The sequence below is a fragment of the Mangifera indica genome, chromosome 11, assembly GCF_011075055.1.
Source record: "Mangifera indica cultivar Alphonso chromosome 11, CATAS_Mindica_2.1, whole genome shotgun sequence".
Classification (NCBI taxonomy): Eukaryota; Viridiplantae; Streptophyta; class Magnoliopsida; order Sapindales; family Anacardiaceae; genus Mangifera; species Mangifera indica.
Genome location: NC_058147.1, coordinates 11,406,049 through 11,421,694, shown reverse-complemented (window position 1 = coordinate 11,421,694; position 15,646 = coordinate 11,406,049). Strand labels below are relative to the sequence as shown.

The 15,646-nt window shown below is 32.8% G+C and overlaps 1 protein-coding gene across 1 annotated transcript; it reads left to right on the top strand.

Moving 5' to 3' along the window:
- Nucleotides 1-1,214: 1,214 nt before the first annotated feature.
- Nucleotides 1,215-7,199, top strand: LOC123228713 (probable LRR receptor-like serine/threonine-protein kinase At3g47570). Its single transcript, XM_044654185.1, has 6 exons — nucleotides 1,215-1,420; nucleotides 2,801-3,080; nucleotides 4,523-4,586; nucleotides 4,680-4,827; nucleotides 5,872-6,665; nucleotides 6,754-7,199. The coding sequence occupies exons 1-6, from the start codon at nucleotides 1,215-1,217 to the stop codon at nucleotides 7,173-7,175; spliced, it is 1,914 nt and encodes a 637-aa protein (XP_044510120.1). The 3' UTR covers nucleotides 7,176-7,199.
- The last annotated feature ends 8,447 nt before the right edge of the window (nucleotides 7,200-15,646 follow it).

Sequence of the window (15,646 nt, the reverse complement as noted above, 5' to 3'; positions counted from 1 at the left end):
CGTCAAAATCAGAGTTTTGTAGGCTGATTTAGAGTGCAAAATGTATACGGGTCTAAAGCCGGGTCTATCGACCCGAATCTTGACCCGGCTAGAGGTCAGGGACGATCTTCAGATGACATGTCATTTGCTTTTGGTTTCTGCAGACGACATGTCATACCCATCACTTCTGTCTCTTTTGTTATGCACTGCCAGCTGACATGACATCTGCATTCATTTCCAGCGGATGACATGTCGTTCATCTACTTTATTAAAATGTAAAAATTTAAAACCAAGGCATAAGGCACAAGGTTCTGAGTGAGACACTTGCCGCTCAGCCAATTTCATATTCGTTGAGAATTTGGGACATCATACAATGTTATATGCTTTAGTTTTAGTTTTCATAAAATTCTAGTTTGCTGGAACCCTTTACCATCCTCTGCCATGAATAATAACTTTGTTAGTGTTAAGTTTGAATATTTTTGGCCTTAATAAAAAAATATATTTTTTTTATAATATGTGATTGCCAAAATTATTATTATTAATTTTAATTGGATAATTTAAGTTTCATTTATCCAATTTTTAGTGTTTATTAAATAATTTAATATTATTTATATGATTAATTTTATGCATAATTTTAGTTTAATTGAAATTATAATTTAAATAATTTCTTAAGGATTATATGCATAAAATTAAATGTCATGTGATTAGTATAATATTTGATTGATCATAGAGTAGCCACAGCATCTTTGATTATATCAAAGTTATACATTAAGTATCCTGGGATCACATTTAGTTATATGACATCAATTGTAATTAATCAATATAAGTATGATAAATTTTATCTCACAGGAATTTTTATTATATTTATGTGATTAATTAGGATGAAATAACAAATTATTTTTCTTAATCTACCCACAGGAATTAAGAAAAGGAATATAATTTGGTAGTTTTATCATACGGTTTATATATTTGTATATAAACCTATTTAAATTAAAAACTTAGCCCACAGGCAGTTTTTATGTTATATGGTTTATATATTTAAAGCATGTTTATACATTGGTAGAACATGATATTAATTTTGATAGCTTCAAATTTAGTGACTTAAGCGTGTATGTTAATATTTATTTGTAGTTATTCAACCTGTGAATTTCTCTGATAATGTATGTGATGTTCCTATTTTGAGTGGTGACAATTATAAAATTTGGAAAGAGAGAATTCTTCTCCAATTAGGGTGTATGGACATTGATTATGCTATTAGGAAGGATGAACCACCTACAGCTACAGAAACTAGCACTCAGAATGAAATTGCCCTATATGAACGTTGGGAGCGATCTAATCGCTTGAGTATGATGTTCATCAGGACACGTATATCTGCTAGTATTCGTGGTTCAATCCCTGAGTGTAATAATGTTAGACAATTACTGAAGGCTATTGATGAACAGTTTGAGTCTTCAGATAAAGCACTTGCCAGCACTCTAATAACAAAGTTTACATCAATGAAGCTCACTAGTGTTAAAGGTGTGCGTGAGCACATCATGCAAATGAGGGATATTGCGACTCAACTTAAGGCTCTTAAGATTGAGATGTCTGAATCTTTCCTGGTGCATTTCATTCTAAATTCTCTTCCACAACAATACGGACCTTTCAAAATCTCTTATAACACACATAAGGAAAAATGGTCAATCAATGAACTTCTGACCATGTGTTCAAGAGGAAGGAAGGTTGTTGATTGAAATGAATGAAAGTGCACATATGGTTACACAAGGGAAGAAGAAGAAGAACCAAGCTAAGTATAAGGGAAAAGATAAAATATTCAATCAGCCCGAATTTAAGAAGGAATCCAAATGTTTTTCTGTAAAAAGAAAGGACATGTCAAAAAGGACTGCATTAAGTTTAAAGCTTGGCTTGAAAAGAAAGGTAATCCAATCTCACTTGTATGTTATGAATCTAATATGGTTGATGTTTGTCATAATACTTGGTGGATTGATTCAGGTTCTACAATCCATATTTCAAATACCTTGTAGGGCTTTCTAAACCAAAGGAAGCCGATGGCCAGTGAACAATGCATCTATTCAGGAAATAAGATGCGTTCACATGTGGAAGCGGTCGGAACGTGCAGATTAGTTTTGGATTTAGAACGAACCTTTTATATTCCAAGTTTCTCTAGAAACTTGATTTTTGTTTCAAGACTTGTACCATTTGGATTTTTCTTTACATTTAATGAAACTGCATTTAGTTTGATTTATAAATCTGCAGTTATGGGAAATGGTACATTGTCTGATGGTTTGTTCCGAATTCATTTACAAAACAATGTTTCATTTAATTTGATGCATGTTCAAGATAATGTTGGTATTAAAAGAAGTGTTATGAATGAAAATTCTTTTATATTGTGGCATCGGAGATTGGGACATATCTCCATAGAAAGGATTAAAAGGTTAGTGAATGATGAAGTACTAGATACTCTAGATTTTACTGACTTTGATACTTGTGTGGATTGTATAAAGGGAAAACAAACCAACAAGTCAAAGAAAGGTACCAAGAGGAGTTCAGACATATTAGAAATCATACATACAAATATTTGTTGTCCTGATATGGACGCTTATGGTCAAAAATACTTCATCTCATTTAGTGATAATTATTCACGATACATGTATCTCTACATGCTCCATAACAAGAATGAAGCATTAGATGCCTTTAAGGTTTTCAAGGCAGAAGTAGAGAAACAATCTGGAAAACAAATTAAAATCGTGAGATCAGATAGAGGTGGAGAATATTATGGTAAATACACTCATGATGGACAAGCACCTGGTCCATTTGCAAGGTTTCTTGAAGAAAATGGGATTGTTGCCCAATACACTATGTCTGGTTCTCCAAACCAAAATGGTGTAGCGGAAAGAAGAAACCGAACTCTATTGGACATGGTGCGGAGTATGCTTAGCAGCTCCAAACTTCCTAAATCACTGTGGGTAGAAGCTCTTAAAACAGCAGTGTATATATTGAACCGAGTTCCAACAAAGGCTGTTTCTAAAACACCATTTGAGTTATTTAAAGGTTGGAAACCGAGTTTGCGACATATACGCGTTTGGGGATGCCCGTCTGAAGTAACAGTTTATAATCCACATGAGAAGAAATTAGACCCAAGGACTATAAGTGGTTATTTTATTGGATATGTCGAAAAGTCTAAGGGTTATAGGTTTTATTGTCCATCACATAGCACTAGAATAGTGGAATCTCGAAATGCAAAATTTCTTGAAAATGACTTAATCAGTGGGAGCGATCAATCTCAGGATTTAGTTTTTGAGAAAGATCATTCAGATACTCAACCACCCATTTCGAGTAATAGATTGGTTGTTATTTACAATGCCCCTCAAGTTCAAATGGATGTTGAACAACCAATTAATGAAGTTCCATAAGTTGTTGATAATACTCTAGTAGATCAAATTGTTCAACAACCTTCAGATATTGTTGAACCACCAGTTGTACACTCTACTCCACAAGAGGATAGTATTACAACACTAAGAAGATCAACTAGAATGAAGAAATCAACTATTTCTAGTGATTATATAGTGTATTTATAAGAAATTGACCATAATTTAGGAGCCGAAGATGATCCTATTACATTTTCACAAGCAATAGATTGCAGTAAATCTATTTTGTGTACAATGCTATGAAAGATGAGATGGAATCTATGAAGAGTAATGGAGTCAGGGATCTTGTCAAGTTACCTAATGAGGCAAAGGCCATTGGGTGTAAATGGGTCTATAAAACAAAGAAAGACTCATTAGGTAACATCGAGAGATATAAAGCAAGACTCGTTGCTAAGGGTTTCACTCAAAAGGAGGGAATCGATTATACGAAGACTTTTTCTCCTGTATCTAAAAAAGATTCTTTCCGTATTATAATGGCATTAGTAGCCCATTTTGACTTGGAACTGCATCAAATGGATGTGAAAGCGACATTCCTCAATGGAGATTTAGAGGAAGAGGTATATATGAAACAACCTGAAGGATTCTCCTCTAGTGATGGTGAGCATTTGGTGTGCAAGCTTAGTAAGTCCATATATGGATTGAAACAAGCATCCTGTCATTGGTATTTGGAATTCCATGAGGTTATCTCTTTATTCGGTTTCGAAGAGAATATTATAGATCAATGTATATACCAGAAGGTCAGTGGGAGTAAAATTTGTTTCTTTGTTCTATACGTGGATGATATATTACTTGCAACCAATGATAAAGGATTGCTTTATGAGGTGAAACAATTTCTCTCTAAAAATTTTGATATGAAAGATATGGGTGAGGCGTCTTATTTCATTGGCATTAAGATTCATAGGAACAGACCTCAAGGCATACTAGGTCTATCTCAAGAAACCTATATCAACAAAGTTTTACAGAGATTTCGGATGAAAGATTGTTCACCAAGTATAGCACCAATTGTGAAGGGTGATAAGTTCAATTTGAACCAATGCCCTAAAAATGAACTTGAAAAGGAACAAATGCAAAACATTCCCTATGCTTCAGCTATTGGAAGCCGTATGTATGCTCAGGTTTGCACAAGACCTGACATTGCATTTGCTATTGGGATATTAGGAAGATATCAGAGTAACCCAGGTATAGACCACTAAAGAGCTGTAAAGAAAGTGATGCGGTACCTTCAAGGGACCAAAGAATACATGCTTATATATAAATGGACTGATAATTTAGAGGTAGTTGGTTACTCCGATTCAGATTTTGCTGGCTGTATTGATTCAAGAAAATCAACATCTGCATATATTTTCTTGTTTGCCGGCAGAGCCATATCTTGGAGGAGTGCCAAGCAGTCATTGATTGCTACATCTACCATGGAGGCTGAGTTTGTTTCTTGTTTTGAGGCTATATCACATGGTGTATGGTTGAAGAGTTTCATATCTAGGCTTAGGATTGTGGATTCTATTTCTAAGCCGATAAAAATTTATTGTGACAATTCAGCTGCTGTTTTCTTGGCTAAAAATAATAAAAGTAGTAGTCGAAGTAAATATATCGACATTAAGTATTTAGCCATTAAGGAACGTGTAAAAGAAAATAAAGTGGTCATTGAACACGTCAGCACTGAATTGATGATTGCCGATCTTTTGACAAAAGGCATGCCACCAAAAAGTTTTAAGGATCATGTAGAGCGAATGGGAGTTGGTCTCATGTTGTAATTGTGATGGAAGTTGGTTCCATCATGTGATTTGATGTATATACATTTTTATAATAAAATTATTCAGTTTTTCAATTGATTAAGTTTTCTCTTTCTATGTGCACATTTTGATTGAGAAAATAATCAAATTTGGACCCAGAATAAACATAAGGTTTATTCATTAAGTTATAGAGGAATGAATACATCGTGATACATGGAAGATAATACTCGTTCTTAGAGGACTTATCGCCATGATTCGTGTATTTTATTTCTTTACTTCAGTATGTGGATTGATGGGTTACAGACCAAGTGGGAGAATGTTAGTTTTTTCTTCATGGCTTCATGCAGTTACTTCCATGGCTTAATGGTAACTGCTTCATGCAGTTACTTCTTCATGGCTTAGTGGTCTGTAACTCCCATGCATTATGGTTTATAACTCCCATGCCATAACTCCACAAATTGCGTAGCATTCTTGATGGTAGAATGCTTTTTAAGGCTATAAATAGGGTCCCTGGGTGAGCTTTTTCTACACTTGAAAACATACACCATTATATGAGAAAAAGAGATCACCTGGAAGACAAAACTTGCAAGCAATTTCCAGAGGATTATACTGCATCAAATCGTCAAGCAATGGCTGGAGGTTAGTGTTTAATATTCCGCATATTAATTTTGGTTTCTATCTTGCATACTCAGTATATATATGCTTAGATAGAGACCATATACATGTTCTAACAGGTGCCCCAGAACTCCATTTGCTATATGCTCCAAGCAAGTTCATAAAAGGCATACAAGTAAAAAAGTGGTAATCTCTGTGATTACTGCTGGTGTCATAGTTGCAATACTTGTTGTGGGTTCTTTCGTTTCATGTTACAGAAGGAAATCTTCAGAAAAAAGTGCCATTACATCTTCGAATGACAATCAGTTGCGTTTGTCTCTTTTTGACATAGCAAATTCAACTAATAACTTTTCTGATGAAAATTTGATTGGTGTGGGCAGTTTTGGTTATGTGTATGAACGTGTTCTTGCTAATGACAGAAAAATTGTTGCAATTAAGGTGTTAAAAGTTGAACAACAAGGAGCCTTGAAAAGTTTCATTGACAAATGCAATGCTTTGAAAAGTATGCGACATCATAACATCCTAAAAATCATCACTATTTGCTCTAGTGTTGATTCTGAAGGAAATGACTTTAAATGTTTGGCTTTTGAGTTCATGGCTAATGGAAGTTTGAACAAGTGGCTTCATCCGAATCCAGACGAGCAACCTGCTGGAATCAAGAAATTGAGCTTTATGCAGAGGTTGAACATAGCAATTGATGTTGCTTCTGCTTTCGATTATCTCCATAACCATTGTGAGATACCAATTATGCATTGTGATTTGAAGCTAAGCAATGTCCTATTTGATGAAGATATGACAGCCCACGTCGGTGACTTTGGATTGGCCAGGTTCGTTTATGAATCTTCAGATAATACCTTGCAAAGTCAAATAATGTTAGGCGGTCTAAGAGGTTCCATTGGTTACATTCCTCCAGGTATAAATTCTTTTCAAAATTATATTTAATTTTAGTTTGTTCTATTACAAGCGATTGATATCTTATTAACCAATTTTACAAATTGTAGAGCAAATGGATGGCCAGGTTTCTAGGCTGGGAGACATATACAGCTATGGTATACTATTAATGGAGATGTTTACAGGTAAGAAACCTACAGATGATATGTTTAAAGATGACTTGAACATTTATAAGTTAGTTTTAATGGCTTTTCCAAATCATGTGATGGATATCGTTGACTCATCACTACTGTTTGAAGAAGAAAATGGAGATGGCGAAACAGATGACGCAGTGATGAGAAACTTGGAATCTGAAAAAAATAACGAAAGGAAAATGGAAGAAATGTTGGTTTCAGTGATGAGAATTGGACTCATGTGCTCCACAACATCTTCAGGAGAGCGGATGACAATGAAGGATGTGGTCAACAATCTAAAATCTATTAGAGACTCGTTTATCAAGTCTGAGGAAACCAAAAGGCAAAGCAGGAGATAAACTGTTATCAACCTCTCTTAATCCAAACTCGATGTAGGTGTTTTTATTATACTTTCTTCACAATAGCTTTATAATGTTGTATACTTCCATTGCTGTGTCGTGGAGTCAATGAAGTGCCATGAAGGGAATTTAGAGTTTTTAGATTGGGCATAGAATATCCAGGTTCGTCTTAAGGAATTTCTTCACCTTTCATTCAAGTAGCTAAGCTGTAGCAAGCCCACTTTCTGGGAAAACTTGTGAAAGGCAAATTAGGTAGGGAATTATGAAAATCTCGACCTTGTTTGGGCCCAAGTCCACCGGAATTGAGCCTAGGCTTAACTTTAAACTTCTTTCAAAGATACGAAACTTTAGTTAGAATAAATCATTACTTGTTTATAGGGAGAGCAATGTTATGGACACTTTTAATGAGTATTAATTTAGATATTATCAAATAATTGAGTATTACTCTATTTCTAATTTAAAGTCACAAAATGACATGATAACACATTATTATTATTACATACTTATTAAAAACACATAATTTTATTGTTATAATAAAGAAGATATTATCTAAGTACCATTCATAAGGTAAAAGAGTTAATTATTTTCATCATTATAAGATTTAGAAAAGGTTGAGTATGTATTCTACTTAGAGATGATAATTTTAATCCAAATTTATGATCTTTAACCATTCTCGTCTCTATTAGGAACAAAGATGAAAAATATTTCTATAATCGGAGACAAAAATACATGTGCCATATCCCTGTTCCACCTTGTCCTTGCCCCGCCTTACCTTATCTAATCTTATTGAACTCTAAGGAGTCTTCATACACTAAAAGGGGTTCATGATAAAGTTATTTGACACTCACAAAAGAAAGAGAGCGATTGGGCAGTTAAGTGTACTAGTTAGGAGCCATAATAACGTTAAGAGGCCAAGAGTTTATATTAAAATTGTGATTAGGGGTGGATTTAGGCTAAGTCAATTTGGGTTCAACTCAATGTTCGATCAAATAAACCCAATCTCGAGTTGGGATAGCTTTAATTCAAATTTAACTCAAATCAGCTCATTTTTTAATTGAACCTACGCAAATAAAACAAATCATGAGAAAGTTGTCAATAGATCCATCTTTTTGGATAATTTTTTACTAACAATAGTAATTAATTCATCATCTCTTGTTTCTTCTCTAATGATTCATTTATTTTTTTAGTCTTGATAACTTTTATTATTTCTCTTTGATGACTTATTTAACAATTTATTATCAGCTAAAACTCAAATTAAACTTTTTGAATTCAAATCAAATTTAAATTCACTTTTATTTTGGTACAATTCGACTAAAAGTTACCCCTAATTGTGAGAATTATCCTTGAATTGCTACAAGATTGTAAACAGAGGTAAACGCAGGGTAGCAAGTTCAGCTCCGGTGCGAGTAAGATTAGAATTCTGATTTCTTGTTTTGTAAGTTTGAAAACCTTTTATTTCTTCAAAGTGGAAAGTTCATTCTAGGCATAAGTAAAATAAAACGTAGAGCTTTCTCATAGGCATGGGCTTGCATTTAAAAAATGACCCTAGATAAGCCTAGCCGAAGCCCAAGGTACTTTTTTCCTTTGGATTAGAGAGGCTCGAGTGCCTTGCAGTATTTCTTCGTAGGGAAATTTCATAGCAGTGGAGTGGACCTAGTTTTCATATGAAAAATGTAGTTTTTTTGTTTTTTCTAAATTCATTCTTTGTTTGCCTGATTATTGTCACTCTTGAATGGATTTGAAAATGTAGAGGAGTTATCATGAAAATCACACTTTGTTCCACGAGATAATTTAAACACGTCCAATAATATTTGACAATATATCATATAGTTGTATTTCTTTGGTGGGTTTTGTCCTGTTTGCACTAAAATTTTCGTCAATGAAATGTAAACTAAATAAGTGTAAATATTATTGAAATCCATAAATAAGTTTGTATTTTGGTGGCTTTTTGTTGGAGTTTTTAAAAGACTGGAAAACCTTGAAATTATTATAGGAGTTACAAATTGAAAATGCAAATAAATTTGTAATACAAATTAAAAGTTTCTATATAATACATTAAAAATTGTCTAACCAGCAGTTACAACTTCGACACTATGAGATTTTGTGATTATCTTGTAATGGCTAGTGCTGATTTAGAAGAAGGGTTGAGAATTTTTGGATTGCATCTTGAAACCTTTGTCTTTAGGACAACATGTACTTGTCTCTTACTCTTTTTGTTTTTTGCTTCTTTTCGGTAACTTACTTTCTCTCTTTTTAAATTTAAACTCGCTTTTTTATTCTCCTCAGTTTTATTATTTTTAAATATATATAATATTGTTTATAAATATTTGCTGCATAGATATTCAATTAATTAATACTATTTTTTCAGCAATCTAAAGCCGAAGATTTTTGAGGTTTTTTTTTTTTTTAATTCTTGTTTCAGGCGTTGGTCGTACTATTTAAATACTTAAGTTATTTGAAATAAGTACGTGCTTTAAGTTATTGATTTGCTTGGTTAGGTTGCTAAATTGATTAGTGTGTGACATGTTATATCACTGTTGTCTTTAAAGTTTAATTATTTAGAAAAATTGCTGTTACTAATTGTTATTTTCATTGCTACAAAATTCTGGAAGTGCCATAAATTTACCTTTCAGTTATTTTGTACTTTATACTTAGCTTAATTATAAAATTTGGCATAAAAAAAAAGTCGTTGAAGTTTCTTTGACTTATTTTGAGTTTTTCTTATCGATTTTGTTAGTTGTTTGATAAAGAAATTCTTTTAATTAACTTATATTTGAATTTTTAATTCTAAACATTATAAAATTAAGGAAAAACTAAAAATTGTCACAAAGTTTTATGATTTATGAAAATAATCTTAGAATTTGGACATGTTATATAATTGAAATTTACTTTAGCATTGCAAGTGTCAGTTTGTAATGACACCAAAATAACAAAAAATACAGCGGAATAGTTTATTAAAATTTTGACATACACACATTATTTAGCAATAATATCTCAAGGTGCATCAAATAAAATAAGAACCACCATAGGGTGTTCAGAAAAACTCACTCATGTTGGTGGCTCATTTGTCTTGATCAATTTAAGGGTTTGTGTATCGCTCTCTGATCTAATGTTGGATAGCTCCAAGGTTTCCACACAAGGCACACTATCTTTGAGAAGCAATGGAGGAATTTGTGGATCTACTAGAACACTTAAAGAACAAAATATTGTAGAAAGAGTTATTTTTATTGTTATGACATGTACAAATGATCCCCCTTTCAATAATAGCATGCAATATGGGCTTTGGACACAAGATCAAAAGGAGAAGTAGAAATAACGTCATTAAAAAAGGCAGACTTTTTTCCTAGCTTGCAACTCATACAAGTAGAAATCTCAATGTGTAGAGAGAATCTCACAAGTGCCTCTTGTAATGATCTTCATGAAAATATATATAAAAACTCATGAGAAATCATAACTATCTGCAAAGGAATCTGTCTCACACATATCTGCAAATATATTAAGTCCTTATGTGTCTAATAGGATCGGCTCCCACACATGCTCTGTGGATTACTAGTTACCCATGCATTCCATAGGATCAATTCTAAACAAGACTACATCATAACTATTTCAAAACATGCATAATAAAATCTGTCTCATGTAAGAATCTGAACTATGATATGCTTTCAAGTAACTATTGTGCATGAACTCAAGCCACTAACATAACTTAGTCTTGTATCTAGTTTTCACCTTTAACTTACTTTGTCTCATGACCTATTTCATATGTAAACTCTCTTAAGATGACTTGGTACTACTATGTATCCTCTATGTCCTTGTAATCTATTAGGACATAAACCTTGAAAGTTCATTCAAGTTTTGTTCAAATGTATAGTCGTACATCATGAGTTAATGAACATGTATCCCTTCCCCTTATGCAAGAATTCTTTAATAACAAACATACCTAACCATGACTTAATGCATGGTTGTGCATGTCCTATACATGATTGTACATACTCATTTTGTGCATGACTTCCTTGTTCATGGGTACATCAAGTTGTGACCTTATACACAATTGTGCATATCTTTTGTATAGTTGTACATTGTAACAACCTTTTCAAGATATGTACCCCTACATGTAATATGACCCGAAGAGATGTGCATAACTTGAACTTCTCAACCAAAACATCGAAATAAAAGAGTATGCATTCTCAAAATGTGCAAAAAGGTGTAAATTGAAACTAACTAAATATCATAATTATCAATGAAACTATCCATAAAACCATGTTTGAAATCCCAATCATACTCAAATGGTGCATAAGTATTTGTAATGTGTTCAACAAAAAACATAAATACATATATGTCATAAAAATTGAAAATGATGTTTTTGCCCCTCAACCTAATGCAACAAATTGAGTTGGACCGCTTGCTCCTTCTTATGTCCTGCTACTCACCTCTACCTATAAAATCACAAAAAAAATTGTGTGAGTAAAAAACACTCAATAAGTAGATCTTTGGACACCTTGCACAAAACATAAATCTAAAACTTGGTGTTCTAACATTAAGCCTTTATATGGTCAAGGTAAATGTTTCAAGGCATCCTCATATGCCTATCCATCTACTCTCGACACTTTCGTGTCCTAAATACATATGTCATCTCATAGAAACTACTAAGGCTTAAGTTGAGCTTGATATGTTTGATGTTTTAATGAAAGTAATTGACATCTTACTTGTCTACTAACTATTGTGCCTTATGTACATGCCAATCAAACTATCAAACTAACTAGTTACAATACCTTAGTCAGATGGGGAAACTAGTTGTAGTCTTTCCTTTACCAAATACATATAGTATAGGACTGCTTAATGAATTACCATCCTCAAATAACCCTTACCACAGGTTTGTATATGATGCATCTTGCTAACCATGTGAGAAACTGTTAAAATGTCATAATCCTTTACCATGCATACCTTAACTGAACTATATGGCTAATACACCTTGGTGTCAAGTGTATGATGCATCTCATGATATTTATCTCTTGTATAGCCCTATTGTTTTCACATATATCACCACTTACATACATAACTAGTAGTTATTTAGAAGTATACCACTATTCTTAACTTTCTCCTTTTTTGATCTAGATTCGACTTAGTCAGGTTTTGTGCCATCATCCACATAGTCGACGACCTTAAGTTTAGCGATTTGTCTTAACTTGCCTTGTTAAAGCCTTTCTTTTCTCTTCCCCTCTTCACACCTAGCCTAAGGGTAAAATAGTCATTTGTTGCTCTACTAGAGACACACTAACGTTTCTCACCTTAATCTCCCTGTGCTCTTCACATAAGCCATACATGAGTGTGTACTCTATTAAGGATGGGAGTCCCTCTAATTTATAATTATAGTCAACCTTGCATTGACGAATACAGACCCTATAACCAAACATAACCATTCTTTCACTTGACACGATCGTTAACTTTTGGGGAAACCATAATGGGCATGTGTCCCATAGCACATAACTATATGAAATCTCTTTTTAGAACGAACACACGACTACTCTTATAAAGTTTCTTCTATAAGGGGATATACGAGCATGTGGCTATTCCATAAGGCCATGTACTATGAACTGCAATTTTCAAATCTACTAGTTTATTGCTTTCTAACTTAATTATGACAAACCAAACATACTTATCCAATCCATATATTTTTCTAAGAATCCTAAAAAACAAATTCTTAACCAAAACCATATGTGCATGCTTAGGTTTTATGTCATGATCATATCATCACAATTTTGCAACTTTTTTTATTCAATTGTGTTCAATGTATAAACATAATGCTTAAAATCATCTTCATCATAATAAATAACATAAGAATTATTAGAATCATTAAAGCATGTCCATATCAACGAAATTCTATAGTCACAATTCGTACTCATCATCAATCAATTTAACTTAAAAGCCAAAAGCACAATGCTTACTTGTCCTCCAAAGATTTGCTAAAATTGGCATGGTTTTGATGATTCCGGTGATCCAAGACTCCTTTTTGGTATCCAAGGCTCTCAACTTTCTCTCATTTCTCTTAGTTTGGTTGTTAAAAAGAATATGGATACATAAATAATTCATATCAACCTTGTGCCTTTTTTTTATTTTACCTACCAAACATGACACACAAGCATGTGTGGCGATACTTAGTAAAGCAACTTCAAAAATTGTCGTGAAACTAATCTTATCCAAAAATTCAAATTTGGTGACAACACACGAGTGTATGCCTTTCTTTACTTAGTCATTTTCACATGCTCAATGTGGAATGACTTTTTTACTCTTCTAAGGCACAAACGAGCGTCATCCTTGTGGTACATAACTGTCCCTCATCATGACTTATCACAAATCACATTTAAGTATAGATAAAAGACTAAAATACCCTTAGTTTGACTTGTAGGTGTTACAAACATGCTCTTAACATGAATGAACACTTCGTTCCCTTCACAATCATATGTGGTTCCAGGAGTACTCTTGTATTTTCACCTTTATGAATGATCATACATCACTTTTGCATGGTCATTCACTATGATCTATCTCACTTGTCATGAAAGATCATACATGCCCTCCATACAATTATTTGCTAGTCGTTGATGTCTCCATCCTAACAAATACACAAGTGCACACATGGGTATGCATGATCACACTATATGTACAAAAACTAGAATATGCGTCTATCACGATCATACTTATTCTCAAAACAATTGTGCAACACATCTATAAAGCTATTTTACAGTTGTTTTGCTTAATTCCCTCCAAAACATAATCAGTTAATCTCTAAATGTCTCTAATACATTTAAATTGTTTCTAAAGTACTAGATATACTACAACACATAAACATATCTAGATCAAAACTCAATAACCTATCTCTTGCATCATCAATTTATATCATGTATAAAAATTCAATCATCTTCTTGTTATAAGAAATTTTTTGGTGAGATCAAATCATGTCACATAATTTATATTCTTGCAATAGTAAATAAAGGAAATCCATAAACGAAATTAAACATTTATCTCATTTACATCATTATTTTCTCACCCCAAAATCTTATATCATGCAATAAATCTCACTACATTGGCATAAAAATTATGAATCTTAATCTCAACCTTAACATCAACCAAGTGATTATACTCATGGTAGGATACCTATAAAATGAATTAACAATCCATAAAACATAAAAATTACTTATCCTACTTGTTCTCTCAACTAGATGAATTTGATGCCAATCTTCACTCTTTTCTTTGCCAAAATTTCACAAACTTTGACATAATTTCACATTGAAAGTGGAAACTTTCTCTCCTTAAAAATTTAAGATATGAATGTGACAATAAATTGTGGATTTATGGCATAAAACTCGTGATAATATACCTTATATAAAATTCAATCGATAATCACATGCATAGGTGTGCACATGCATTGCTTCAAAATTCAATCTGATATATATTACCCATTTATCTGACATAGTATCAGTTGAATGAGCATACACCCTTTATATGCAACCGTTCATTAGCTTAAATTTTCAATTTCAACTTAATTAAATTCCTAACTTATGCCACATTTAACCTTGACCTTAAACAAACATGAAATAATAGAAATAACCTTAAGACATATATGCGGCTATTACACATAGGATCTTTGTCATGTTAGTTATGAATGGATACGTGACGAATCTATAAGACATTTTTTGTTTGTCTCTAGTAAGATATTATAGCCACCCAAATGATCTCTAATAAGATATTATAGCCACCCAAATGATAAAGTGTCAATGATAGACATGTACTAATCAACAATACGATAACTAGACAATTCAATCTTTTCATCAAATAATATCGTTTTGAGGCTTAAGCATAGAAATTGTGTCTACCTCAAAGAATCCTCAATAGACATTAACTAGAGTCTATATCAACAATCAAACAATATTAGTCAGATTGACTAACTACTTAATCCTATTATGGTCACAGATATGAGCAGTTGTTAATGTCTGCAAATAAGACTAATAGAGATATCTGCTTCTATAATTATGAGTAATGAATCTTTTATTGATCCATCATAGCCTCCATACATCTCTTAATATGGTCAATCACCACCGTTATGATAACTCTTTCTTCAAGGACTACATTAAGCTAATGTATAAGCATATCAATCCCTGTATAAGACAATCCGATGATCTCAAGTAAAAGGATCACATGTATCACCATTTAGTAAAAAATGTAATCAATAGACACTAGGGCAAAGACTACACAATATACACCCATGTGTTGCATTAGGTTTATAGTAAATAAGCTTAGCATGTGAGATCTATCATTACCTTTTAGTAAGGTTATTCAATGTTGTGATAATTCTAACCATATTACTTGTATTCTAGGCTAAGCTATAGACATTTCTAGAATAACTACCATATGTGAACATAGGGTTTTCATGCTTATTTAGCATGTATTGGTCCTTTTGTCATGACATTATCATCCTA